At 45.4% G+C, this 27,958-nt stretch overlaps 1 protein-coding gene across 1 annotated transcript in view; it reads right to left on the minus strand.

The window, feature by feature from the left end:
* LOC120032502 (regulatory-associated protein of mTOR-like) overlaps nucleotides 1-27,958 on the minus strand; it is a 178,314-nt gene that overhangs the window by 14,212 nt on the left and 136,144 nt on the right. Inside the window, exons 21-29 of the mRNA XM_038978613.1 lie at nucleotides 24,514-24,669; nucleotides 18,386-18,504; nucleotides 12,616-12,719; nucleotides 12,218-12,410; nucleotides 11,710-11,820; nucleotides 8,075-8,180; nucleotides 3,389-3,503; nucleotides 2,718-2,842; nucleotides 914-1,015 (exon numbers count right to left, since the gene is read on the minus strand). Of these exons, the coding sequence (XP_038834541.1) occupies nucleotides 914-1,015; nucleotides 2,718-2,842; nucleotides 3,389-3,503; nucleotides 8,075-8,180; nucleotides 11,710-11,820; nucleotides 12,218-12,410; nucleotides 12,616-12,719; nucleotides 18,386-18,504; nucleotides 24,514-24,669 (1,131 nt within the window). The remainder of the gene's footprint in view (nucleotides 1-913; nucleotides 1,016-2,717; nucleotides 2,843-3,388; nucleotides 3,504-8,074; nucleotides 8,181-11,709; nucleotides 11,821-12,217; nucleotides 12,411-12,615; nucleotides 12,720-18,385; nucleotides 18,505-24,513; nucleotides 24,670-27,958) is intronic.

Raw genomic sequence — 27,958 nt, forward strand, 5'->3', positions numbered from 1 at the left:
CATCCTTGACCTGTATGTACTCACACACTTCTTATATTTCTACTACCGTACATTTTAGTTACACTGTTTATACTCACCGCATACTTATTCATATACTGGATTCCTGACATAGCTCAACTCTTAATCGAGTGCTGCACATAGCATTCTTCGTATATCTCGTGGAAATTCATCTGGTGTACATACGTACAGATTGCGTTTGGATTACTGTTTACAGCGCTTTTTGGGTTGTTAATTAGATTCATACCGACGCGCTTCATTTCTTTACAGTTTACTGCATTGTTAGGAGCTAGTAACCATAAGTATTTCACAGCACCCGCTATGACATCTGCTAAACTGTGTACGCGACCAATAAACGTTGTTTTGATTTGACGCAATTCTAACTCAAGCCTATACTGCACCAAAACCTGGTGATCTGCATCAAAATAAATTCCTAGATTAGTATGAAACATTGCACATCGTCCCTGACAAATGAATGAATGAATGCAGAATGAAGCAGCCAATTTCCTGCACCTGCCATCCATAAGCATAGCCTATAATTCTCTGAATGGCCACATGTCAGAGAAATACAGAGAGGAACATAGACAAGCGATTGGCAGATGTAGAGTGGGAAATATGAGGGGGTTGGAGAATTAGTGGAAAGGGGATGTGGGGAGATGCGGGTCTGAATTCTGAGCGGGTGGGGAGGAGGGGGGACTTGAATGATTGTGGACACGAGGACTCGGTGGATTGAGGGTTTGGGGTAGTGGGGTGGTTGGGAATGGGTAAAGGTTGTATTGTGTGGCGGTGGTGGTGGGACGGGGGGTAAAACTGAGGTCGATGTGGCGGTACACTGAGGGTCTAGGCTGATAAACGGAGAGGGTCTAGGGGGGGTAAATAACGTGGTCTTTACTGTGGGCGCTGGAGGAGGGCTGACCTCGGGTGGTGGGGAGCATGTCGGACAGGCCCTGCCACGCCGTCACCATCTCGGGGTTCCGCTGGTCCGCAAAGTTCTTCCAGATACGCAACGCCCCGTCATCTAGAGGAGGAGGGGGGAGAGAGAGAGAGAGAGAGAGATAAGAGAAAAAAGAGCGAGAGAAAAAAGAGAGCAAGAGAAAGAGAGAGAGAGCAAAAGAGAGAGAGGATGGTTGGAGAAAGAGAGGAAGGGGGGCGACAGAGAAGGAAAAGTAAAGAGAAAAAAATGTTAGATATTATCATACAAGGTTAGAGGTCGCTAACAACCACCATATTTACACTTGCAAACACTTCCTCCCTTTGTGCCCAAGAGAGACGAAGCATGTGCACATGGATTTGCATTAACCACTATGGCCTCGAGCGCGTCCGTGACCTAAGAGTGCCGAAAGAACACAACAGAAGCACAGTCTATGGTTGTATCCCAAATGGCACCCTATTCCCTAGATAGGTGCACTACTTTTCACCAGAGCCCTATGGGTGCACTGTATAGGGAATAGGTTGCTGTTCGGGAGGCATCCTATCCCTTAACATGTATCTCTTAACAAATCTCTGAACAAAAGTTCTTACATTGGGTCTACACAAAGCAACTTTCAAGCAATTTGACATCGTCTCTTCAGCCTCTAGCCTCCTTCAACTTAACAAACTCATATGTACAATACAATGCGCTTGTGCCTCCCCTTCAAGCCTGGCACCTTCCCACTGCTTTCAAGCCTACACACACACAAATACCATGCTCCCTGCCACCCATTGTACAAAGGCACCGCAGACTAAACTGAAACTAAGTTCAAGGCCGTGTTAACAGGGTCTTGTTTCTCTAGTCCTCCTGAACAGACTGCCAAAGAATCCCAGAGCGTTCAGTTGAGCCACTTAGCCTAGGTAGCCATGTTTCAATGTACACTCTGTTCTTCCTAGAAGTAATGACTCATCGTGCTCAATCCTTCACGTCAAGGTAGGGAAGAACTTCAAATACGGATGTATTTTGAAAGTATTCAGACAGGATCGCAAACCTGGGTGAATGAATGGCCATGTTTAAAATGACAGACAAAACCACATTACTGTATATGACTTTGGAGCCGCAAAGCATTTTAACACAGCCCAGCGATAATTGGTTTGACATGAGAAATAAAGTGAACAGCAATTCAACATAATGCTGCCGACTTCATTCCTTTTAGAATTATTTAAGAGTGCATTTTTCACCCAGGGAACAATGTGTGCGTGCGCGCTCCTGTCTGAGGATGTGAGGTAGGCGTTTGAGGCTGGCTTATTAAGGCTTCAAGGTCTAGGAGAAAGAAAACATGCACATTTATTTACTGCAAATTGATGGTGTCCTTGAATTGAGGCAACTTGGGTCCATTTAGTTTCTGCATTTAGTTCGATTGGGTGACGCTGAAGTGATTGACTGACTGGGAGTTTGTTCTATTATTTTTTTTTTTACGTGTGTGTGTGCTTGCATATGTCTGTGTGACGCGCAAGATGATTGAGTCTGAGTGTATGTGCGTGTTCGTGAGATGATCGAGGGGGGGATAATTTATATTCTACTTTATCCACAGCAACTTAAAGGAGCAATTCGGGTTAAGTGCCTTGCTCAAGGACACGGCAGCAAATGTTTCACCTAGTCGGCTTGGTGATTCGAACCAGCAACTTTTTCGGTTACTGGCCCAACGCTCTTTAACCGCTAGGCTACCTGCCTGTGTGTACAGTAAATAGGTGTGTACAGTGAATAGGTGTGTACGGTGTATGTGTGTGTGTGTGTGTGTGTGTCTGACCTGTAGCAGTGAGCAGCAGGGAGTAGTCATGTCCGTTGAGGTACTCCATAGCTGTGATGCGAGTGTAGCGAGGGTTCCCGTTGTAGAAATAGTCCAACCTCTCCGCCTTCTCCCAGTCCCAGAAACTACAGAAAAACATATACACTTCAGTCACTTCCGTCACTTCCAGCACTTCCAGCACTTCCAGCACTTCCAGCACTTCCAGCACTTCCAGCACTTCCAGCACTTCCAGCACTTCCAGCACTATACATCAAACAAAGTGTCTGTAGCACTGCCAGCTATGTCTCTATGTGCGTCACTGGACTGTGTCATGGCCCTGATAGGGGACAGACTTTTCTCAGGGCTGCCACTACAGCATGTGTCTGAATGACCTGGTTCTGATGACTTTCAAACTCTTTTCACAGAGAGGAACACAAATAACCCACACCATATGGCTTGTTTCCACATATCCAGTCCTCTCAGATCAGCAAACAAACACAGTCAATGGACACATCTCGAATGGCTTCCTATTTGTCATATACTGCAGTGCTCCTTGTGTGAATAGTTTCTGAAGGCGCTGTTTGTCTCTGGCCAAAGTAGAGCATTACGTACAGGGACAGACTCATATGAGACAGTCAATAACGCGCTTCAAATATAGCTGAGGCGTCGCGAACAAGATGGCAGTCTCTCACCAGATGCTGTCTTTGTCTGCCACGGCGATGCAGGGGTTGAAGGGGTGGAACTTGACCACGGAGGGAACGCCAGGGTTACGGTTGATGAAGATCTGGTCGTCCAGACGGGTCACGCCTAGAGGGGGAGGAGACACCGAGCACTATCAGTCACCTGACACCAAACAAGAATCAAACAGTCAGTCATAGATAAATAAAAATGTACCAAACGTAAACGGTCAAACAATACAATCTATATATATTATTTGGCTTCATCAATTCATGAAAATAAGTCAAGTGGTCTGTATTTATATGGGCGTGTGACTGTAGTATCACGATAGTAAAGATATGTTTGGATGAAAACCCTCTTGTAACTCCCATAAAGACCAGAATATTTGCTAGTGAGAGCCCTATTCAATAGTCCTACAGTCACGTTTACAATCCTCGTCTAAAAGGTCTGGCTACGCTGCCATGACAAGCATCGCTTGTGTCGTCGAGGTGTCCTTCGGCTATCTGGAATGTCTCAAAGTGGACTGTCAGGAATTTCAGAGAGGAAATACTAATTGGAAAAAATATTTCATAAAGTCGGGAACAAAAGAAATACCGGAGGAAAAGGTTTTTAATCTAGCCTAGCAAGACCTTGGCAAGGACTTCCGACTCTGTACTTGGTGATCAAAAGCTGAAAAGGTGTTCATTAAAAGCTAGTCTTGTCTGTGTCGTTTTCTCTACCATGCAAAATTCAATACTGCGAGCGGGAAACCTTGTATTGTTGCTTTCAGCAAACTCATCACGTTTTTCATCACAAATAAAACAGTGAAAAACAGACTTCAATCAGTTTTTTTAGAAGCCTTTGAGGTTGATTCCCCGGCTCTCTTCTTTCCTGTCTCTGTTCCCCGGCTCTCTTCTCTCCTGTCTCTGTTCCCCGGCTCTCTTCTCTCCTGTCTCTGTTCCCCGGCTCTCTTCTCTCCTGTCTCTGTTCCCCGCCTCTCTTCTCTCCTGTCTCTGTTCCCCGGCTCTCTTCTCTCCTGTCTCTGTTCCCCGGCTCTCTTCTCTCCTGTCTCTGTTCCCCGGCTCTCTTCTCTCCTGTCTCTGTTCCCCGGCTCTCTTCTCTCCTGTCTCTGTTCCCCGGCTCTCTTCTCTCCTGTCTCTGTTCCCCGGCTCTCTTCTCTCCTGTCTCTGTTCCCCGGCTCTCTTCTCTCCTGTCTCTGTTCCCCGGCTCTCTTCTCTCCTGTCTCTGTTCCCCGGCTCTCAATCAGTTTTTTTAGAAGCCTTTGAGGTTGATTCCCCGGCTCTCTTCTCTCCTGTCTCTGTTCCCCGGCTCTCTTCTCTCCTGTCTCTGTTCCCCGGCTCTCTTCTCTCCTGTCTCTGTTCCCCGGCTCTCTTCTCTCCTGTCTCTGTTCCCCGGCTCTCTTCTCTCCTGTCTCTGTTCCCCGGCTCTCTTCTCTCCTGTCTCTGTTCCCCGGCTCTCAATCAGTTTTTTTTAGAAGCCTTTGAGGTTGATTCCCCGGCTCTCTTCTCTCCTGTCTCTGTTCCCCGGCTCTCTTCTCTCCTGTCTCTGTTCCCCGGCTCTCTTCTCTCCTGTCTCTGTTCCCCGGCTCTCTTCTCTCCTGTCTCTGTTCCCCGGCTCTCTTCTCTCCTGTCTCTGTTCCCCGGCTCTCTTCTCTCCTGTCTCTGTTCCCCGGCTCTCTTCTCTCCTGTCTCTGTTCCCCGGCTCTCTTCTCTCCTGTCTCTGTTCCCCGGCTCTCTTCTCTCCTGTCTCTGTTCCCCGGCTCTCTTCTCTCCTGTCTCTGTTCCCCGGCTCTCTTCTCTCCTGTCTCTGTTCCCCGGCTCTCTTCTCTCCTGTCTCTGTTCCCCGGCTCTCTTCTCTCCTGTCTCTGTTCCCCGGCTCTCTTCTCTCCTGTCTCTGTTCCCCGGCTCTCTTCTCTCCTGTCTCTGTTCCCCGGCTCTCAATCAGTTTTTTTTAGAAGCCTTTGAGGTTGATTCCCCGGCTCTCTTCTCTCCTGTCTCTGTTCCCCGGCTCTCTTCTCTCCTGTCTCTGTTCCCCGGCTCTCTTCTCTCCTGTCTCTGTTCCCCGGCTCTCTTCTCTCCTGTCTCTGTTCCCCGGCTCTCTTCTCTCCTGTCTCTGTTCCCCGGCTCTCTTCTCTCCTGTCTCTGTTCCCCGGCTCTCTTCTCTCCTGTCTCTGTTCCCCGGCTCTCTTCTCTCCTGTCTCTGTTCCCCGGCTCTCTTCTCTCCTGTCTCTGTTCCCCGGCTCTCTTCTCTCCTGTCTCTGTTCCCCGGCTCTCTTCTCTCCTGTCTCTGTTCCCCGGCTCTCTTCTCTCCTGTCTCTGTTCCCCGGCTCTCTTCTCTCCTGTCTCTGTTCCCCGGCTCTCTTCTCTCCTGTCTCTGTTCCCCGGCTCTCTTCTCTCCTGTCTCTGTTCCCCGGCTCTCATCTCTCCTGTCTCTGTTCCCCGGCTCTCTTCTCTCCTGTCTCTGTTCCCCGGCTCTCTTCTCTCCTGTCTCTGTTCCCCGGCTCTCTTCTCTCCTGTCTCTGTTCCCCGGCTCTCTTCTCTCCTGTCTCTGTTCCCCGGCTCTCTTCTCTCCTGTCTCTGTTCCCCGGCTCTCTTCTCTCCTGTCTCTGTTCCCCGGCTCTCTTCTCTCCTGTCTCTGTTCCCCGGCTCTCTTCTCTCCTGTCTCTGTTCCCCGGCTCTCTTCTCTCCTGTCTCTGTTCCCCGGCTCTCTTCTCTCCTGTCTCTGTTCCCCGGCTCTCTTCTCTCCTGTCTCTGTTCCCCGGCTCTCTTCTCTCCTGTCTCTGTTCCCCGGCTCTCTTCTCTCCTGTCTCTGTTCCCCGGCTCTCTTCTCTCCTGTCTCTGTTCCCCGGCTCTCTTCTCTCCTGTCTCTGTTCCCCGGCTCTCTTCTCTCCTGTCTCTGTTCCCCGGCTCTCTTCTCTCCTGTCTCTGTTCCCCGGCTCTCTTCTCTCCTGTCTCTGTTCCCCGGCTCTCTTCTCTCCTGTCTCTGTTCCCCGGCTCTCTTCTCTCCTGTCTCTGTTCCCCGGCTCTCTTCTCTCCTGTCTCTGTTCCCCGGCTCTCTTCTCTCCTGTCTCTGTTCCCCGGCTCTCTTCTCTCCTGTCTCTGTTCCCCGGCTCTCTTCTCTCCTGTCTCTGTTCCCCGGCTCTCTTCTCTCCTGTCTCTGTTCCCCGGCTCTCTTCTCTCCTGTCTCTGTTCCCCGGCTCTCTTCTCTCCTGTCTCTGTTCCCCGGCTCTCTTCTCTCCTGTCTCTGTTCCCCGGCTCTCTTCTCTCCTGTCTCTGTTCCCCGGCTCTCTTCTCTCCTGTCTCTGTTCCCCGGCTCTCTTCTCTCCTGTCTCTGTTCCCCGGCTCTCTTCTCTCCTGTCTCTGTTCCCCGGCTCTCTTCTCTCCTGTCTCTGTTCCCCGGCTCTCTTCTTTCCTGTCTCTGTTCCCCGACTCTCTTCTTTCCTGTCTCTGTTCCCCGACTCTCTTCTTTCCTGTCTCTGTTCCCCGACTCTCTTCTTTCCTGTCTCTGTTCCCCGACTCTCTTCTTTCCTGTCTCTGTTCCCCGACTCTCTTCTTTCCTGTCTCTGTTCCCCGACTCTCTTCTTTCCTGTCTCTGTTCCCCGACTCTCTTCTTTCCTGTCTCTGTTCCCCGACTCTCTTCTTTCCTGTCTCTGTTCCCCGACTCTCTTCTTTCCTGTCTCTGTTCCCCGACTCTCTTCTTTCCTGTCTCTGTTCCCCGACTCTCTTCTTTCCTGTCTCTGTTCCCCGACTCTCTTCTTTCCTGTCTCTGTTCCCCGACTCTCTTCTTTCCTGTCTCTGTTCCCCGACTCTCTTCTTTCCTGTCTCTGTTCCCCGACTCTCTTCTTTCCTGTCTCTGTTCTCTCCTGTCTGTTGCCTGCCCTCTTTTTTCTTCCCCACTCTTGACCCTCTATCCTGTTTTACTCGTCTCCTTTCTCACTTACTCAGTCTCTACTCCTCCCTCTCTATTCTTTGTCACCCTCTAACTCCCCCTATCGGTCTCTCTCGCTTTCTTTTTAAATGTACCCCCTCCCTTCCCCTGTCTGTCCATCTCCCCAGAGGCAGGAGAATGAATGAGGGCAGCCCTGATCTTTTAGTCTCTCAACTTTAGAGGATGGCAGAAAGGGATGGTTAAAAGCGGAGAGAGCGATACATGCGTATGTGAGCCTCAGCTCTGACGCCAATGGACTCGTGAGTGTGTGTTTGTGTCCTGTGTGTGTATGTCCTGTGTGTGTGAGTGTGCGTACGCCCGTGTGTGTTGTAGGAGCTGGCAGTGACGTGGGAGTGTTAGCCATTCTGTTTGAGCAGGCTCTGACTTCAAAGGGGGAGCTGGGGAGCTGCGCTGAAGCCTGGGGTCTTTAATGTGTGTGTGTAGTGTGTGTGTGTGTGTGTGGGGGGGGGGGTGTCTCTCTGACACAGAGAGACCCGTCTGGCAGAGCTTTTGGAACAAGGGGGGTTTCCAATAGATCCTCGCTCCCACTCTAACTTCATATGCATACTCACGGTCCCCTCACTGGTTTGTTTCACTCTTCAAATATCTCCCTATCCCTCTGCCACGGTATGTGTGACAGTGCATGGGCACAGTTTTTTTCATCTATACTGTGGGTGAGTGACAGCAAATCTACACAAGTGTGTGTGTGTGTAGATATGCATAGTGTATCTGCGTATTTATGTGTAGCTACGCATAGTGTTTGTGTGTGTCACCTCTCTGTGTGATGCGTTGGCTCTGTTTTCGAACGCGGGCGTTCCTCAGGAACCTCCACTCCCTCTCTTTCCTCACCTGACTCTCCACATCATGCTCCTCTGGAATCTAGAGAGAGAAAGAGAGAGAGAGTTGAAGTTGGAAGTTTACGTACACTTAGGTTGGAGTCATTAAAACTCCTTTTTCAACCACTCCACAAATTTCTTGTTAACAAACTATAGTTTTGGCAAGTCGGTTAGGATGTCTACTATGTGCATTACACAAGTACATTTTCCCACAATTGTTTACAGACAGATTAATTCACTATCACAATTCCGGTGGGTCAGAAGTTTACATACACTAAGTTGACTGTGCCTTTAAACAGCTTGGAAAATGATGTCATGGCTTTAGAAGCTTCTGATAGGCTAATTGACATCATTTGAGTCAATTGGAGGTGTACCTGTGGATGTATTTCAAGGCCTACCTTCAAACTCAGTGCCCCTTTGCTTGACATCATGGGAAAATCTGCTAAGACCTCAGGGAGCAATTTCAAAACGCCTGAAGGCACCACGTTCATCTGTACAAACAATAGTATGCAAGTATAAACACCATGGGACCACGCAGCCATCATACCGCTCAGGAAGGAGACACGTTCTGTCTCCTAGAGTTGAACGTACTCTGGTGCGAAAAGTGCAAACAATCCCAGAACAGCAGCAAAGGACCTTGTGAAGATGCTGGAAGAAACAGGTACAAAAGTATCTATATCCAGGGTAAAACGAGTCCTATATCGGCATAACCTGAAAGGCCGCTCAGCAAGTAAGAAGCCACTGCTCCAAAACCGCCATAAAAAAGCCAGACTACTGTTTGCAACTGCACATGGGGACAAAGATCGTACTTTTTGGTGAAATGTCCTATGGTCTGATGAAACAAAAATAGAACTGTTTGGCCATAATGACCATCGTTATGTTTGGAGGAAAAAGGGGGACGCTTGCAAGCCGAAGAACACCATCCCAAACGTGAAGCACTGGGGTGGCAGCATCATGTTGTGGGGGTGCTTTTCTGCAGGAGGGACTGGTGCACTTCACAAAATAGATGGCATCATGAGGTTGGAAAAGTATGTGGATATATTGAAGCAACATCTCAAGACATCAGTCAGGAAGTTAAAGCTTGGTCGCAAATGGATCTTCCAAACGGACAATGACCCCAAGCATACTTCCAAAGTTGTGGCAAAATGGCTTAAGGACAACAAAGTCAAGGCATTGGAGTGGCCATCACAAAGCCCTGACCTCAATCCTATTGAAGATTTGTGGGCAATACTGAAAAAGTGTGTGCGAGCAGGGAGGTCTACAAACCTGACTCAGTTACTTACACAACTTATTGTGGGAAGCTTGTGAAAGGCTACCTGAAACGTTTGACCCAAGTTAAACAATTTAAAGGCAATGCTACCAAATACTAATTGAGTGTACGTAAACTTCTGACCCACTGGGAATGTGATGAAATAAATAAAAGCTGAATCAATAATTCTCTACTATTATTCTGACATTTCACATTCTTAAAATAAAGTGGTGATCCTAACTGACCTAAGACAGGGAATTTTGACTAGGATTAAATGTCAGGAATTGTGAAAAACTGAGTTTAAATGTATTTGGCTAAGGTGTCTGTAAACTTCCGACTTTAACTGTACATGTTTTATTTATATTAGATTGAATAGGGCAGAAGCATGTCTAAACTGGAAGTGGTTACAGAGCTAAAAGAGGAAGACACACTTGCTTCCCTTCCTCTCTTTCTCCTCCAATTATACTCCTTCATGGTCTTGTATAAAGACAAGAGCTTCTTGCTACTGGGCTAAATGAACATGGTTGCCTCTCAGGCTGCTAAGTGTTCTCTCCCACGTTTCAACCCACCCTTATCCTCTTCCTGCCCATCTAACACTCTCTTATCTCACCCTCTCCTCCTCCTCCTCCTCTCTTTCTGTCATCCCATTCTTTGGAATGATGGGTTAATGAGATAAATGAAGAGGATCGCCTCGTAGGCTTGAAGTGTTAAAAGCTCTATCCTTGCTTGTCTTCTCTCCTCCCCCCTCTATCCATTCATTAACCCCTCCCTCCCTCCCTCCCTCCCTCCCTCTCCATCCATCCATCGCCTCTCTTTGAGGGCTGCCTCTCAGGCTGTGTTGAGGGGTTTTCTCCTCCCTCACACTCCCATAGCCCCCTCTTTCTCTCTATCCATTCATCCCTCTTTTTGAGGGCTGCCTCTCAGGCTGTGTTGAGGGTTTCCTCCATCCCTTAGTCCCTGACAGGGAGAGAATCATTAGCGAACATCAATGGAGGTCCTCTGGTGTAATTGCAGAGGGCAAGGAAGGGATTGAGTTTATGTGTTTCTGTGCATGTGTGCATTTCTGTGTAGATATGTGTGTTTCTAAGTGGATGTGTGTGCATGTCTGTTTCTGTGCGTCCGTGTGTGCGCACACATTTCTATGGAGATATGTGTGTGTACGTGTCCCTGTATAGCTGTAACCATTAGCATTATGGACAGGGCTGGTAATGTACAGAGAAAGGCTGTAATGGAGTGTAATGGTGAAGTGTTGTGAGGCCAGAGTGTTGCTGCTTATTAAGTACATGCCCCACCAGGCTCCCTGCTCTGCCCTCTGAATACTAAACACTAACAGAGCAGCCACACACTGACTGCATCCCAAATGGCACCCTAGTCCCTATGTACTTTTGCCCAGGGCCCATAGTGCGTTTTATAGGGGATAGGGAGCCATTTCGGACACAGCCACTGACTGCTACTGCAGCTGCAACCGCATGTGGATTCATATGCTCTGGTAATCACCACCAAGCACTCACAGTGACATAACATGTAGAGGGGTGGAGGGAGGGACAGATGGAGGGGGGTGGAGCGAGACAGGGAGAGAGACAGGGATGGTGGAGACAGGGAGAGAGACAGGGAGAGAGACAGGGATGGTGGAGAGAGAGAGAGTAGAAGGGGAGAGAGAGAAAGAGTCGAAGGGGGGAGAGAAAAAGAATGATTAAATAAAGGAAATAGCGTGTGCAAGTCACTGTTTGCTTGTACATCTCTACAGAGCTAAGGCCTGCCTCAGTCAGAGCTGATGAGTGTGTGTGTCAAGGTGAGAGGCTGTCATGATGCTGGGTCTCAGCTAGGGCTGCAGGATATGGGCAAATAATCTAATTGGCATGACATCGAATGAAAAAAGCCCTAGCTGGGTGTAGCGACTCCTATAACTGCATTGCCAAGGCACGTGTGTGTGTGAGAATGTGTGTGTGTGAGGACACAGTGTGTGTATGTGTGTGCGCAAGTTTGTGTGTTGGAGTGAGTGAGTGTATGTGTGTGTCTGTGTGGAGACAGCCATACACATGACTCAGCTGCTTCCTCTGACCATCAAAAGAAGGTCAGGTGCTGTAACAGGCTTAACAGCTTCCTTGAACAGGTACTGAGACACACTACAGTTTTATGTGTGTGTGTGTGTGTGTGTGTGTGTGTGTGTGTGTGTGTGTGTGTGTGTGTGTGTGTGTGTGTGTGTGTGTGTGTGTGTGCAAGAGAGACGGTGAGAGAGAGAATGTGAGAGCGAGTATGTGAGAGCGTGTGAGAGAGAGGAAGAAAGAGGGATGAAAATAGAAAGAGAAGTGTAGTACAGTACCTTCATAACAGGCTGAGCAAAGTACTTGGCGCTCCAGTCACACAGCCCTGTAGACAGGTTGGCATTCATGTAGGCCTTGTGACCTCCTGGGTCATCTGCATCATCCCCGGCCTGACACACACGCGCAAACACACACAGACAATTACAAATATTCAAATTTTAACACACTACCACCAATACACACCACCACAGTCTCAGAATTCACTGTAAAAGATCATCCAAAAATAATGAATCAAACAGATGAAATTGACAAAAATTAAGCAACATTTTTTATCCAGAAGCCTTAATTGAGCAATTGAGGTAATTAGCATACAATTCTGGTTCTAATGGGTATGCTAGTGGAGTCCAGAGACTACATTTCTTCTCAAGTGCCACTTCTTCCTTTACTATAGACTTCAGAAGAAAGTTAAGAAAAGTTGCTGTCCCTCAAAATGTTCTTCCGTTATTTCTTCCGTTTCTCCTTTAAGAAACAAGTTGAACAGAAATGAGTTCTTAGATGTCAGGGTACCTGTTCAGAGCCGGAGGGCCCCTTGTCGAACATCTTGCGCGTGCGGGGGAACTGGTGGGAGTGGGGGGCCTGTCCGCCCAGCGTGGGGGTGTAGGGGGGTCGCGTGGGGGGCTGTTCTCCACCACGTGTCGGGGGTTTGGGCACCTCGTTGGTCAGACTGGAGCTGCTGGCACTGGGCATGGGGGGAGAACCACTGGGGGAGAGGTAGATTTGGGAGGGAGAGGGAGGTTAGTGTCGGTGGCAGGAGAACATTGGTGAGAAAATGAGGACGGTGGATGTAAAGTAGTGTGTGTGTGTCTGCTACGCCAATATTCCTGGTAGGGTTAAGAGTATGAAGACTGTGTGTAATATGAGTTGAGCGTGCGTCTTGTGTGTGTGAGCGCATGCATGTCACTCACCCTGCCTGGTGGATGTGTGCCCCCTTGCTGGTGGGGCTGGCGGGGGCCGACTGGGTGAGAGAGCCAGAGTCCAGGATCCTCTGGGGCCGAGCGTTCATAGTGGCCTGGGGAGACAGAGACAGAGACAGGGCCTGAGAGACCGGCGACAGGAGGAGAAGAGAGACGGAGAGACCGGAGGAGAGAAGAGAGAGCAGGAGTACAAAAAGTGAGGAATGAGAATAGCCATGAAGAGCTCAATGCAACATAAGCAAACAGGCTAAACCACACTTTGTAAGGAAACTTACTGTACTATGTTCAGTAACTTGGACAGTGAACTTCTACTGTATTTCAACATATTACCCTTCAACACATGATCTACACAACAACACCAGCAACAGCCAGACACCTTGAAATCCTCCCGGTACTGCACCCATCAATAACAGAATCAATGCCAGTACACACTGAAACAGATATTCACCAGAGGAGAGTAAAACTCAATAAGGGAAACCTGATGAATAACAGTGAGTTGTTTACAAAAGCCTGAGCAGAGAGAAAAACCTGGTTAGCTTTAGGAGATACAGTTAACACCAGCAAACATACTTTACCATCTGGAAATGCCAGTAGTAGTGTGTGTATTGTGTGTGTGTGTGGGTTGCGGCAGCATCAATTACTTGTGTTTGCAGGCGAGCGCTTCATTAAAAAGAAGCACAGAAATGACAGTCGTTACGGACGGGCTGTCACTAATCTGAGAGGCTTCACAAACCGCAGGAGTAAAATATGAATAAGGTGGGAGAAAACAAGTAATTATCACACACCACCACGTTGGCGCATCTTGGCAAAAATCTCTTAACATGCGCACACGCACAAACAGACACCATCACAGCGAGAGAGAGAGCTGAGAAGCAGTATTTGTTTGTTTTTTGACAGAAATCTTCAAAAGGGTAAAATTTCTCTCATCTCCCACTGGGAGTCTTTGCTAAGTGTTAATTGAGATGCTCATATCAACTAAGGAACAATGGAGATATGGAGCTTTCCCTCTGTACAGAGTCCAGGTATCATTATTAAACAATAGTCATAGCAAGTGGAAGAAAAGGAGAGAGAATAGCAAAAGGAGGAAGATGTGAAACGTGCCATTTTATGACAATCAGTAAGAGCTGGTGATGAAGTCGGTCTGACAGCGTAACCGGGATGTAACATACACTGTCATAATGATTCTTGCATGGAAGACAATAGGTATCGTTACCCCACAGACTAAGCTTCCTGTATGCAAAACATACCATTGTTGAGTAACTGTGTCCCATAATTGTATGGTATAAAGTGCTTGGTTCGAACCGACGCGTTCCAACATTGGCGCATAGTCATCATCGACGCATGGAAAACATGCGTATCGTTCCCCAATTGGCAACGCTTCCCAGCAGAACATAGAATTGCTGCGTAATTGTGTCCAATAATTGCATGGCATTCAGTGCCCGGCTGGTTCAAACCAACTCGTTCCACCACCAGTGTGTGCATAGTCATCTTCGCCGCATAGCTGTATGGTTTCCCCATAGACAACGCTTCCTAACGTAATGCACTCAAAACATGACATATTGTTGCATAACTGTACGCTGCCCGAGTTCTTCACTCGAACAGACGCGTCCAGTTCCGCCACCGGTGCACTTAACGGAGACGCCAACGCGGCGCTGAGGAACATCCTGCCCCCCCCATCTACTTACTTCCCTTACTTATTCATCACTTCCAAAAGCCAAGCTAACAAAATGCACACAGCTAGAGAGATACTGTAGAGTATATATAAACCCTGTTATCACAAGGGGCTTCCCGGCGGGCCAGGAGACCTGCGGCCCAACTGCTTCTGCAGCAGACAACGTTAACGGCAGCTAGGTCCCAAATGGCACCCTATTCCCTATTTGGTGCACTACTGGGCCCTGGTGAAAAGTAGTGCACTGTGTAGGAAATAGGGTGCCATTTGGGATGCAAACAGCCAGTATCTCTATACTTGTGAGTGTTGAATTATTCAAAAGGGGGATTTAAATGTTCTGCGGGCGCACACAAGTACAGAACACCTCCCTGATCAACGATAATAGCCCCGTGAAGTGGTCTCAAACTGAGGTGTGATTGGTTGGAAGGGGACGTGGTCTGATTCAAGGAGCAATCTGATTGTTAGAGGGAGTACCGAGGGGGAAGGATTGTGGAAGTCAGAGTGGTGATTTTCTGCTGAGTAAGACAGTAAGGCCCAGAGATTGTGGGTTGAGAAGAGTGGGTAGGTCATGATCTCATGCAGTGGGTTTTAAAGCTTTTTCTACCAGTGTTTCCCCAAATGTGCAAGAGACATTCATCAAGCCTGATCCCAGATCAGTTTGTGCTCTCTTGCTAACTCCTACTGGTGGTCTGTAGGAGTCGGCACAAGAGAAAACCAGATCTGGGACCAAAAAGGGGTATTCATTCGGAACCAACCAGAAGCAAACGGGCTGAAATGGGAAGGGACCTACCTGAACTTGTGCAATAAGAAACCCTGTTGCAGGCTAACATTCACCCACAACGCACCGGGACGACTGATATTAGACTGTGAGAGAGTAGCAAAGACTCGCATCCAAATTCTACTTCAATCTTATCATCACAAAGTATGGACCACATACAAAAATAACCAATTAACCTTTAGGCTTAAACCTCTTAAGGGGCGGCAGGTAGCCTAGTGGTTAGAGCGTTGGGCCAGTAACCCGAAAGATTGCTGGATCGAATCCCCGAGCTGACAAGGTAAAAATCTGTCATTCTGCCCCTGAGCAAGGCAGTTAACCCACTGTTCCCTGGGCGCCGATGACGTGGATGTCGATTAAGAAAGCCCCTCGCACCTCTCTGATTCAGAGGGGTTAAATGCGGAAGACACATTTCAGTTGAATGCATTCAATTGGACAACTGACTAAAAAATGCACTAAATGTTCATTTGGAGAACATAGAGACTTGCATGCGTTTCACACTTCCATCCTCCTTGGCACCTGGCAACTAGGCGCTAAAAATCCTAATTAAAACAGAATTGGATTTGCTCGGTTGGACACTTAAACCAATGAGATAATTTCTCTGCTTGTCAATGGAAGGTTGTCGAGAGCTCTGTCTTTAACGGACGCGGGCTGCACCAAACTGTTACGCACTCCAGTCAATAATGTGTTTAGCACGGGACACTGAATACCTGGATTGACACTTGTTTTTAAGTGTGTGTGTGAAGGTGTGGGTAGACCCGCTTTGTTCTTCCCTTTGAAGTGCTGCCAGGCTGAAGAGTGTGTGAGGACTAGGTAAGTGGGAAGTAGAGAATCACTGCATCCGTGTGAGATGGCCTTTTCTTGTTGACGGGAGTAAAGTTGAAGTTTCAAGTTTTATTAGTCGCATGAACAGGACACACATGGTAGACAGCGTCCAATGGAATGCTAACACGCAGGTTCTTTAGCGACAACGCAACAAGAAAAAGTGACGCTAAGAATACGAACATAAAATCAACGGCTCAGTAGGATAGAATGGGTTGCATAAGCGTAATACAGGAAGACACAATTTACAGTGCACTATTTGTTTGTGTGTGTCTATGTCACATCACAGACACAGTTTAAGTCTTCTCCATCTCATTGCTTGTTCATTAACTTTCATTTCACCGGGTAAGTTGTTAGAGAAAAAAAGTCTCTACGGCAATGATCATTTAGAGGTTAAATCAGTCAATTTGAACCTGGAGTAGAATGTATTGTGAGGGCGGGGTGGCTGATAAAAGAAAATCCTCCTAAAAACATCTTAGGAAGGAAAACTTTCGGGAGATGAAACAACCACTGCAATAGAGAGATGATAGTTCCTCCCATGCTCATCTACAGACGGATCAAAAGAGCAGGAAACAACAAAGAGAGAGATGTGCATCCCAAATGACACCCTATTCACCATGTAGTGCACTACTTGAATAGGGGGTCATTTTGGGACACGTACAGAGATGCACAGGGATTTCCACCTAGGCTTCCCCCCGTTTCTGTCTCAGAGAAGAGTAGCACAGGACTGTGGATTGTGTTGAGGAGAAAGAGTGAGTACACTGGAGACGATAACTTTCCTGAGACTGCAGCAGTGGCCCATATTGTATATTTTAAAAATACTGCGGCATCATACATTCGAGTCTATTGCAATGTTTCATACATTAGAGTCTGTTGCAGTGCCGAATACATTAGAGTCTACTGCAACGTTTCATACATTAGAGTCTACTGCAACGTTTCATACATTAGAGTCTACTGCAACGTTTCATACATTAGTCTACTGCAACGTTTCATACATTAGAGTCTACTGCAACGTTTCATACATTAGAGTCTACTGCAACGTTTCATACATTAGAGTCTACTGCAACGTTTCATACATTAGAGTCTACTGCAACGTTTCATACATTAGAGTCTACTGCAACGTTTCATACATTAGAGTCTACTGCAACGTTTCATACATTAGAGTCTACTGCAACGTTTCATACATTAGAGTCTACTGCAACGTTTCATACATTAGTCTACTGCAACGTTTCATACATTAGAGTCTACTGCAACGTTTCATACATTAGAGTCTACTGCAACGTTTCATACATTAGAGTCTACTGCAACGTTTCATACATTAGAGTCTACTGCAACGTTTCATACATTAGAGTCTCCTGCAACGTTTCATACATTAGAGTCTCCTGCAACGTTTCATACATTAGAGTCTACTGCAACGTTTCATACATTAGAGTCTACTGCAACGTTTCATACATTAGAGTCTACTGCAACGTTTCATACATTAGAGTCTACTGCAACGTTTCATACATTAGAGTCTACTGCAACGTTTCATACATTAGAGTCTACTGCAACGTTTCATACATTAGAGTCTACTGCAACGTTTCAAACAGAGTCTACTGCAACGTTTTATACATTACATCGCGATCAACTGGTCAATCTTCAAGGCATCCCTAGTCGATCACCAAATATTTCTGTAGAAAAGCCAACGAACGATAAAGGCTTGCGTTCCTTTTTTTATCGCGTTGAGCTGTTGCCGGTAGGTGTAAAATAAAAAAGCAAATTATTTCAATTCAGGCTAAACAGTGCCTCCCTCACAAGCGCTAAACCAACTGATCTATTTTGTTATCAAAGCTCGAGATCTGAAATACAATATTGGCAGGCCAATCATATAGCCAATATGCTGTGATAATGTATTAGGCCTACTGCCCAAACCTCATTCCTACAAAACTGTATGTGAGCTTTAATGTAAAAAAAAATAATACATCTGAGGAGTAGATCTCAGCTTGCTTTGACTGCGAAAGTGATCTTGACTCAGAAAAGGTTGGTGACCACTGCATTAGAGTCTGTTGCAGTGTTTCATACATTAGAGTCTATTGCAATGTAATATCTAATATGTCTTGTTTTTTTACGGGGCTTCAGCAGGGAGCCCTAAAGATGAGATGAACAGTTCTGGGGACTGCGAGGAACTGGTGGTGTCAGCAGCAGGTAATACAAGGGGGCTCTCTCCAGCGCGAGGGCGCAACAGTGGTTATTACACCTCCTTAAGTAACGGCAGGCTTCTCCTCTCTGCAGTGGCTGGCCCGGGGGAGTCGTTTCGCCTTAATTGCATTTGCACAAAAGTAATGGTCTCGAGGTGGGGAAAATGTCAGGGAAGAGGGAGAGTGTGTGTGAGAACGAGAGAGTGGGTGTGCGTGTATGAAACCACATGACCTTTTCAACGCATAAAACACCCCTAAAGAAAACCAAACAAACAGACACACAGCAGAGGGAGAGAGAACAATGTGTATGTTTAGTACCTTGTAGGCGATGCTGTTGAGGACCTTCATGGCCAGGTCAGACACCTCTGGGAACGGGTCGGCCGCCAGGTGCAGGAGAACCCTCCAGATCTGTGTGTAAACGCTGTTGAACGACACCCCTGCAACGACACACACAGCATGACTACCCATATACATTATGATCCAACATTCACAGACAATGTGACTTACAGTTAATACACACAGGCACACAGCATGAATTACCATCAATACACACACACACACACATTGAATTACCATTCACCTAATGACCCAACGCAGTGTGAAAACCATCAATATACATTAGTGAACATTCTGTCTCCCATTCTCAACAAGCACGTAAACACAGCATGATTAGCATCAATATTTGATTAGCGACCATCAATAAGAGCCAACCTTCTCACCATCTCATTTTCTCACGTACGCACACGGCATGCTTTCCATCAACACTCAACAATCTCTCGCTCTCTCACACAAACACATGCTTAGCGATCACACTCAACCACTGAATTCCCCGTCATCATCATAGCATAGAAACGCTAACATCCAATTGATGCTAATCACCCATCATCTAACATCCAAAAGCATTCACACTGACTGGCCATTGTCTCACTTCTCCTTCACTCAGTCATCTGCTGAGGTGCTGGGGCCAACATGGCCGCCGTGTCAGGTAATGTAACTCATTAATCAACACACACAATGAAGGCAGCTGGCTTCTGCACCATTGCTGATTGTGAGAGGAACATGACTGCCAACTGTCGTCATTATGCGGAATATGAATGAGCAAGTGCTCTGCTATTGTCTTTTTTACCTACCGAGGGCGACAGGTCTGTGTGTGTTTGTGAGAAAGTGTGTCTTCACTTTGACGATTATTCCCTCCCTTTCCACCCAGGACTACCTCCCCCCTCCATATTTTATTTATCTCCCTCTCCTGTCGTCCTCTCTGCGGTGTCATCCCTCATTCCAAGCTGCCACTCAACCTGACAGAACACTGCAGTGCCGCTGAGCTGTGTTCGAGAGAGACGGTCACTCACCGGGTTTGGCCACGAAGGAGCTGTCAACATCAGTTTGTTTTGCTCCGGGCCTAAACCTGCCTGTCACCATTCTCTTTGTATTAGGAGTGCCTCCTCTTCTTCTAGTTCACTATTATGGCATATTGACTCTCAATTTGCATGGAACACAGCACTCCCTCTCCCTAGTTTCTTTGCTGTGCCCATCCTCGCTCAAACATACATACACGATCTCTCTTCCTCTGTCTGATGCAATCTTCTGTTCGTCTCGACGCCCGGCAGTGAAGGTATCCAGCTGTTAATGCTCTCCCTCCCTCCCTCCCTCCCTCCCTCCCTCCCTCCAGCACTTCATACTTGTAGATAGCGAACAGAATGAAAAGTGTCCTTAGGGAGTTGAGTCACTTTATGCCGAGGATCAGAGGACACGGTCTTAACCCCTAGACAGGACACACACACATCCTCCTCCAGAGGCTGTAGAATGAGGGATGTGTGAGGGGAGGCGTGGCAGGCTATCACGAACTGTTGCGGCTAACCAGTGCATTTCATAGAGACACAGTGTGTGAAAAATCGGGAGCTCTGGTTAATAGTACTGCAGCAGATTGTAGTGTGGGTCGAGGGTGAGAGCTGGAGGGGGAGGGCGGGGAGAGAGCGGTAGCAAGGGGGGTAAAGCAAGAGCGGAAGCATGAGAAGGAGAGAGAGCACAGGGAAAGAGGGAGCGAGAAAGCAATCAAGTAATCAGGCAAGAGAGAGGGAGCGAGGGAAAAAACGAGTGTGTGTAAGCGAGAGCGGGTGAGCGAGGTAAAGAGGTGATTAGGTTCTAGCCCGGGGGCATGAATGTGATTAGGTGCTGCGGTAAACAGCCCTGGTGATGAATGTGAAATACTGTTTCCCCTCCATTTAAACAGGGAAATACTTCAGTTTTCACTGGCATAGACACATTATCACCACAGCACCCTACACAGTTCAACATGAGAGACTGACTACAGATCATTTCCCAGGCTGAATTGGGTTCAGCAAGGCCTGGTATGAGGACCTTTGCAACATCTGCACTATTTTACAACCATGTTAAATCCTAAACTATATTTCTCACTACAACAGCTACATTTGGAGCTTCCCCTGCAGTATTCGAACAAGACAGAGGAAAAATGTCTCAAAGCTCATCTGTTAATGCATATTTAACACCCAATCCAATATAAGTCTTGGTCAGCATCTGAAAGCTACGGTATACCCATTTCCTTGCATCTTAAATGCACTGACACAGGGAGAAGCTGAGCCAAGTCCTTGCTGTGGCCAAACAGAAACGTCAGGGAGGATATCAGAATGCCTTAGAGTAGGTAGGGTTGCTCTGGGTGGTATTTTGCTGTGTAAGACATTTTCCTTTTTATCTTAAAGGCCAGATTCACTAAGCGTTTCCAACTGTTATTTTCAGGAGGGAATAGAATCTCCTGTTTCTGTAGCGTGAGGCAGCTTGCTGTACAAGTACACTCCCTGGACAGAACTCTAGTCTCTCTCAGGGCCTTAAAGAGGTAGTTCTCCCAAAAGTCCATATTCTGTGCCATCTGTTGTGTTGATTTGGGACAGTCCCTTTTACGAAGAGCATTTCTATCAACTACCAGGTATTGCCCAATCAATGATATATTCTGTGGGACTGACCAGTGTTAGCTAACTCAACCCAATTGTGCTCCTGCAACATGGCTCCCAAACAAGTAACATATCTAAATGTTTAGGCATCGAGTCAGCACTATGCTAAACCTTCTATGGTAAGATGCTAAACTGGACAGAGCATAGTGGGGCTAATTTCATACTCAACCTGTTTAGAATGAATCAGACCTCATGATGGTGTGAGGGAGCCCAGTGCAGCTTGGAAAGGGTTTAGACAAAGCCTGAATGAATGCTAAACGCACCGGTTAAAAGGGTAGCGACAGAAACGTCTACCAGAATGTGAATTGTTTATTATACAAAAATATATTTTCTAACCATTTCCTGGTAATTTATTCGTCAGACTTCAATGGTAAAGCGCATGCCACTGTGTCCTGAAAAGACCCATAGATGTGGCTGTGATGGACTTTATTAATACTGGATTATTTGATTAATCTGAGTTAACGCAGTGGTGTGTTCCCATGGGTCAGTGGTGCATTGGAGCGATGCGTGTGTAGTGTACTCGTCTGTCTGTCTGTCTGTGTGTGTATGTGTGTGTGTGTGTAGCCGTGTCCTCGTCTTTTGGAGTAGTGCTTTCCAGCTTTGGTCCTCCAGTACCCCAAAAGTACACATTTTCACTGTAGCCCAGACAACACACATGACTCAACTTGTCAACTAATCATCAGGCCCTCAATGATTTGAATCAGGTGAGTTTCTACGGAGCTACAACAAAAATATGTACTTTTGGGGGGACTGGAGTTGGGAAACACTGTTTGAGTACATTGTCAAATACAAGGGCAGTTGGTGTGTGAAGTGGGCATTTCTCTAAATGGCAACATAAGGTAGGGAATCCCCATCTCTCTACCCCTTTCTCGCTCCCTCCCTCCCTCGTGTTGTCGGTGAGTTAATGCTTTTTCTCCACACACACACAAACTGAGTGTCGGGACGCATCAAGGCCTCTGCCAATCACCACAGCATAGGAGAAACAGAGCGGGGCCAGCCCTCAGTGAGAGCAGGAAAAGCACTCAGTCTTTTGGAGCCAGGGGCACCCTCGTGAGTTGAACAGTAGAGGATGGCAGGTTGAGAACAAGTCTTACCTACGGGTATGAGGGAATTGAAGCAGGAGAAAGGGAAAAGTACAGGAAGGCAGGGCTCCATACTGCGACCATTTAATCCCATTTTGACCTGGCTGTGCAGGTAAAAAAAAATGTATTGGTTGCATCGGTGCGAGCTGAACATTCATTACAAGGTCAACTCACTCAAAAGTTTCAAAACGTCCTATTTTTCTGGCAGCTAAAACCATGATTTGGCCAAACAGTAGAGTGCATTATCCTCAAGATTCCTGTAATGAAAGTGTCTGCCCAGCCCCCGTAACTGTTTCGCTGGTGCCTGTTGTGACACGCGAGCCACACGCTCTCCCCCGGGAAAAAAAGGGTTCTGATTGTATAACATTTAAAAATCCAATTGTGGGAAAAACAGAGTTGGAAGCAACAACTATTGAAACTGTTGAAGAGAGAATGTCCTCGGCTTTCTGTGGGTATACTTTTTTCTCAACTCTATATATTGAGCTCAATAGCAAATATTTTACAACCAAGATATTTTATACTGAACAAAAATACAAACGCAACATGTAAAGTGTTGGTCCCTCATGTTCCATGAGCTGAAATAAAACATCTCAGAAATATTTCATACGTACAAAAAGCTTATCTCTCTCAAAATGTGTTTTCCATCCCTGTTAGTAAGCATTTATTTCTCCTTTGCCAAGATAATCCATCCACCTGACAGGTGTGGCATATCAAGAAGCTGATTAAACAGCATGATCATTACACAGGTGCACCTTGTGCCAGGGACAATAAAAGGCCACTAAAATATGCAGTTTTGTCACACAACACAATTTCACAGATGTCTCAAGTTGAGGGAGCATGCAATTGTCATGCTGACTGCAGGAATGTCCACCATAGCTGTTGCCAAAGAATTTAATGTTTGTTTCTCTACCATTAGCCGCCTCCAACATTGTTTTTAGAGGATTTGGCAGTACGTCCAACCAGCCTCACAACCGCAGAACACGTGTAACCACGCCATCCCAGGACCTCCACATCCGGCTTCTTCACCTGCGGGATTGTCTGAGACCAGCCACCCGGACAGCTGATGATACTGCGGTCAGTAGTAAGGGTAGCGTAGGCCAGTAGTAAGGGTAGCGTAGGGTCAGTAGTAAGGGTAGCGTAGGGTCAGTAGTAAGGGTAGCGTAGGCCAGTAGTAAGGGTAGCGTAGGTCAGTAGTAAGGGTAGCGTAGGGTCAGTAGTAAGGGTAGCGTAGGGTCAGTAGTAAGGGTAGCGTAGGGTCAGTAGTAAGGGTAGCGTAGGGTCAGTAGTAAGGGTAGCGTAGGGTCAGTAGTAAGGGTAGCGTAGGGTCAGTAGTAAGGGTAGCGTAGGGTCAGTAGTAAGGGTAGCGTAGGGTCAGTAGTAAGGGTAGCGTAGGGTCAGTAGTAAGGGTAGCGTAGGGTCAGTAGTAAGGGTAGCGTAGGGTCAGTAGTAAGGGTAGCGTAGGGTCAGTAGTAAGGGTAGCGTAGGGTCAGTAGTAAGGGTAGCGTAGGGTCAGTAGTAAGGGTAGCGTAGGGTCAGTAGTAAGGGTAGCGTAGGGTCAGTAGTAAGGGTAGCGTAGGGTCAGTAGTAAGGGTAGCGTAGGGTCAGTAGTAAGGGTAGCGTAGGGTCAGTAGTAAGGGTAGCGTAGGGTCAGTAGTAAGGGTAGCGTAGGGTCAGTAGTAAGGGTAGCGTAGGGTCAGTAGTAAGGGTAGCGTAGGGTCAGTAGTAAGGGTAGCGTAGGGTCAGTAGTAAGGGTAGCGTAGGGTCAGTAGTAAGGGTAGCGTAGGGTCAGTAGTAAGGGTAGCGTAGGGTCAGTAGTAAGGGTAGCGTAGGGTCAGTAGTAAGGGTAGCGTAGGGTCAGTAGTAAGGGTAGCGTAGGGTCAGTAGTAAGGGTAGCGTAGGGTCAGTAGTAAGGGTAGCGTAGGGTCAGTAGTAAGGGTAGCGTAGGGTCAGTAGTAAGGGTAGCGTAGGGTCAGTAGTAAGGGTAGCGTAGGGTCAGTAGTAAGGGTAGCGTAGGCCAGTAGTAAGGGTAGCGTAGGGTCAGTAGTAAGGGTAGCGTAGGGTCAGTAGTAAGGGTAGCGTAGGGTCAGTAGTAAGGGTAGCGTAGGGTCAGTAGTAAGGGTAGCGTAGGGTCAGTAGTAAGGGTAGCGTAGGGTCAGTAGTAAGGGTAGCGTAGGGTCAGTAGTAAGGGTAGCGTAGGGTCAGTAGTAAGGGTAGCGTAGGGTCAGTAGTAAGGGTAGCGTAGGGTCAGTAGTAAGGGTAGCGTAGGGTCAGTAGTAAGGGTAGCGTAGGGTCAGTAGTAAGGTTAGTATAGGCCAGTAGTAAGGGTAGCATAGGCCAGTAGTAAGGGTAGCATAGGCCAGTAGTAAGGGTAGCATAGGCCAGTAGTAAGCGTACCTACCTATGAGGGAGTTGAGGGAGGAGTAGGAGGAGACTCGTCTCATCTTGTCGATGGTCTCAAAGGAGAGGATGTACTCATCGTTATCAGGGCTACCCAGGGTGCTGCTGGCACTGCTGCTGGTGCTCAGGTTACCTGGAGAGAACGCCACCGGACCACCTAGACATACAAATTACAGAACAGTAGTTAACCAACAGAATCACTATACCCTGAAATATACCATATTATACCACAATAATTATATGCTGAAATAAACTAAATGATACCAGAATAAATATACCCTGAAATATACCACATGATACCAGAATAAATATACTATCTGATACCAGAATAACTAAACGCTGAAATATACCATATGATACCAGAATAAATATACCCTGAAATATACTACATGATACCAGAATAACTACACCCTGAAATATACCATATGATACCAGAATAACTACACCCTGAAACATTACCCATATTATTCCACAATAATTATACGCTGAAATATACTAAATGATACCAGAATAAATATACCACATGATACCACAATAACTATATCCTGAAATATACTATCTGATACTAGAATAACTACACGCTGAAATATACCATATGCTACCAGAATAAATATACCCTGAAATATACCACAAGATACCAGAATAACTACACCCTGAAATATACTATATGATACCAGAATAACTACACCCTGAAATATACCATATGATACCAGCATAACTACACCCTGAAATATACCATATTATACCACAATAAATATACTCTGAAATATACCACAATAAATATACTCTGAAATATACCACATGATACCAGAATAAATATACCCTGAAATATACCACATGATACCAGAATAAATATACCCTGAAAAATACCACACGATACCAGAATAACTACACCCTGAAATATACCATACGATACCAGAATAACTATACCCTGAAATATACTATCTGATACCAGAATAACTACACCCTGAAATATACCATATGATACCAGAATAACTATAACCTGAAATATACTATCTGATACTAGAATAAATACACCCTGAAATATACCAAATTGTACCAGAATAAATATACCATATTATACCAAAATAACTATACCATATGATACCAGAATAACTATACCAAATTGTAAAAGAATAAATATACCATATGATACCAGAATAACTATACCCTGAAATTTACTTTGACACCAGAATAACTATACCCTGAAATATACCATATGATAGCAGAATAACAATACACCATATTATACCAGAATAACTATACCCTGAAATATACCAAATTGTACAAGAATAAATATACCATATGATACCAGAATAACTATACCCTGAAATATACCATATGATACCAGAATAACTATACCCTGAAATATACCGTATGATACCAGAATAAATACCATATTATACCAAAATAACTATACGCTGAAATATACTATCTGACAGCAGAATAAATATACCCTGAAATATGACACCAGAATAACTATACGCTGAAATATACTATCTGACAGCAGAATAAATATACCCTGAAATATGATACCAGAATAACTATACCCTGAAATATACCATATGATACCAGAACTATACCATATGATACCAGAATAACTATACCCTGAAATATACCATATGATACCAGAATAACTATACCATGAAATATACCATATGATACCAGAATAACTGTCTGACACCAGAATAACTATATGCTGAAATATACTATCTGACAGCAGAATAAATATACCCTGAAATATGATACCAGAATAACTATACGCTGAAATATACTATCTGACAGCAGAATAAATATACCCTGAAATATACCATATGATACCAGAATAACTGTCTGACACCAGAATAACTATACGCTGAAATATACTATCTGACAGCAGAATAAATATACCCTGAAATATGATACCAGAATAACTATACCCTGAAATATACCATATGATACCAGAACTATACCATATGATACCAGAATAACTATACCCTGAAATATACCATATGATACCAGAATAACTATACCATGAAATATACCATATGATACCAGAATAACTGTCTGACACCAGAATAACTATATGCTGAAATATACTATCTGACAGCAGAATAAATATACCCTGAAATATGATACCAGAATAACTATACCCTGAAATATACCATATGATACCAGAACTATACCATATGATACCAGAATAACTATACCCTGAAATATACCATATTATACCAGAATAACTATACCATGAAATATACAATATGATACCAGAATAACTATAAGCTTAAATATGATACCAGAATAACTATACCCTGAAATATACCATATGATACCAGAATAGCTATACCCTGAAATATACAATATACCAGAATAACGATACCCTGAAATATACCATATGATACCAGAATAACGATCTGATACCAGAATAAATATACCCTGAAATATACTTTGACACCAGAATAACTATACCCTGAAATATACCATATGATAGCAGAATAACAATACACCATATTATACCAGAATAACTATACCCTGAAATATATCATATGATAGCAGAATAACAATACACCATATTATACCAGAATAAATATACCCTGAAATATACCAGAATATTTACACGCTGAAATATACCATATTATACCAGAATAAATATACCATATGATACCAGAATAACTATACTCTGAAATATACCATATTATACTAGAATAACTATACCCTGAAGTAATGCATATGGAACAGCATGAAATGGAGAGTGAAAATAAAGTACTTGTTCTGCTCTGATTTTTAGATTTTGTGTGTCTATGTGTGTGTGAAATATACAATATACCAGAATAACGATACCCTGAAATATACCATATGATACCAGAATAACGATCTGATACCAGAATAAATATACCCTGAAATATACTTTGACACCAGAATAACTATACCCTGAAATATACCATATGATAGCAGAATAACAATACACCATATTATACCAGAATAACTATACCCTGAAATATATCATATGATAGCAGAATAACAATACACCATATTATACCAGAATAAATATACCCTGAAATATACCAGAATATTTACACGCTGAAATATACCATATTATACCAGAATAAATATACCATATGATACCAGAATAACTATACTCTGAAATATACCATATTATACTAGAATAACTATACCCTGAAGTAATGCATATGGAACAGCATGAAATGGAGAGTGAAAATAAAGTACTTGTTCTGCTCTGATTTTTAGATTTTGTGTGTCTATGTGTGTGTGTCTGCAGGTAAAGTGAAGTGTCAACTTTTTACTAGCTCAAGAAATTAACCCCCACCAGCTAGAAAACTAGAAACTACAAGCTATTGACTGGACCTTCCATTCAATCTCCCCAGCCTATTCTAACTGTCCGCCCGAGTCATCACACTCTATAACTTTACACAACTCCCCATTCCCATCGCATGACTCACACAAAA

The sequence above is a fragment of the Salvelinus namaycush genome, chromosome 39 (genome assembly GCF_016432855.1).
Source record: "Salvelinus namaycush isolate Seneca chromosome 39, SaNama_1.0, whole genome shotgun sequence".
NCBI classification, from domain to species: Eukaryota; Metazoa; Chordata; class Actinopteri; order Salmoniformes; family Salmonidae; genus Salvelinus; species Salvelinus namaycush.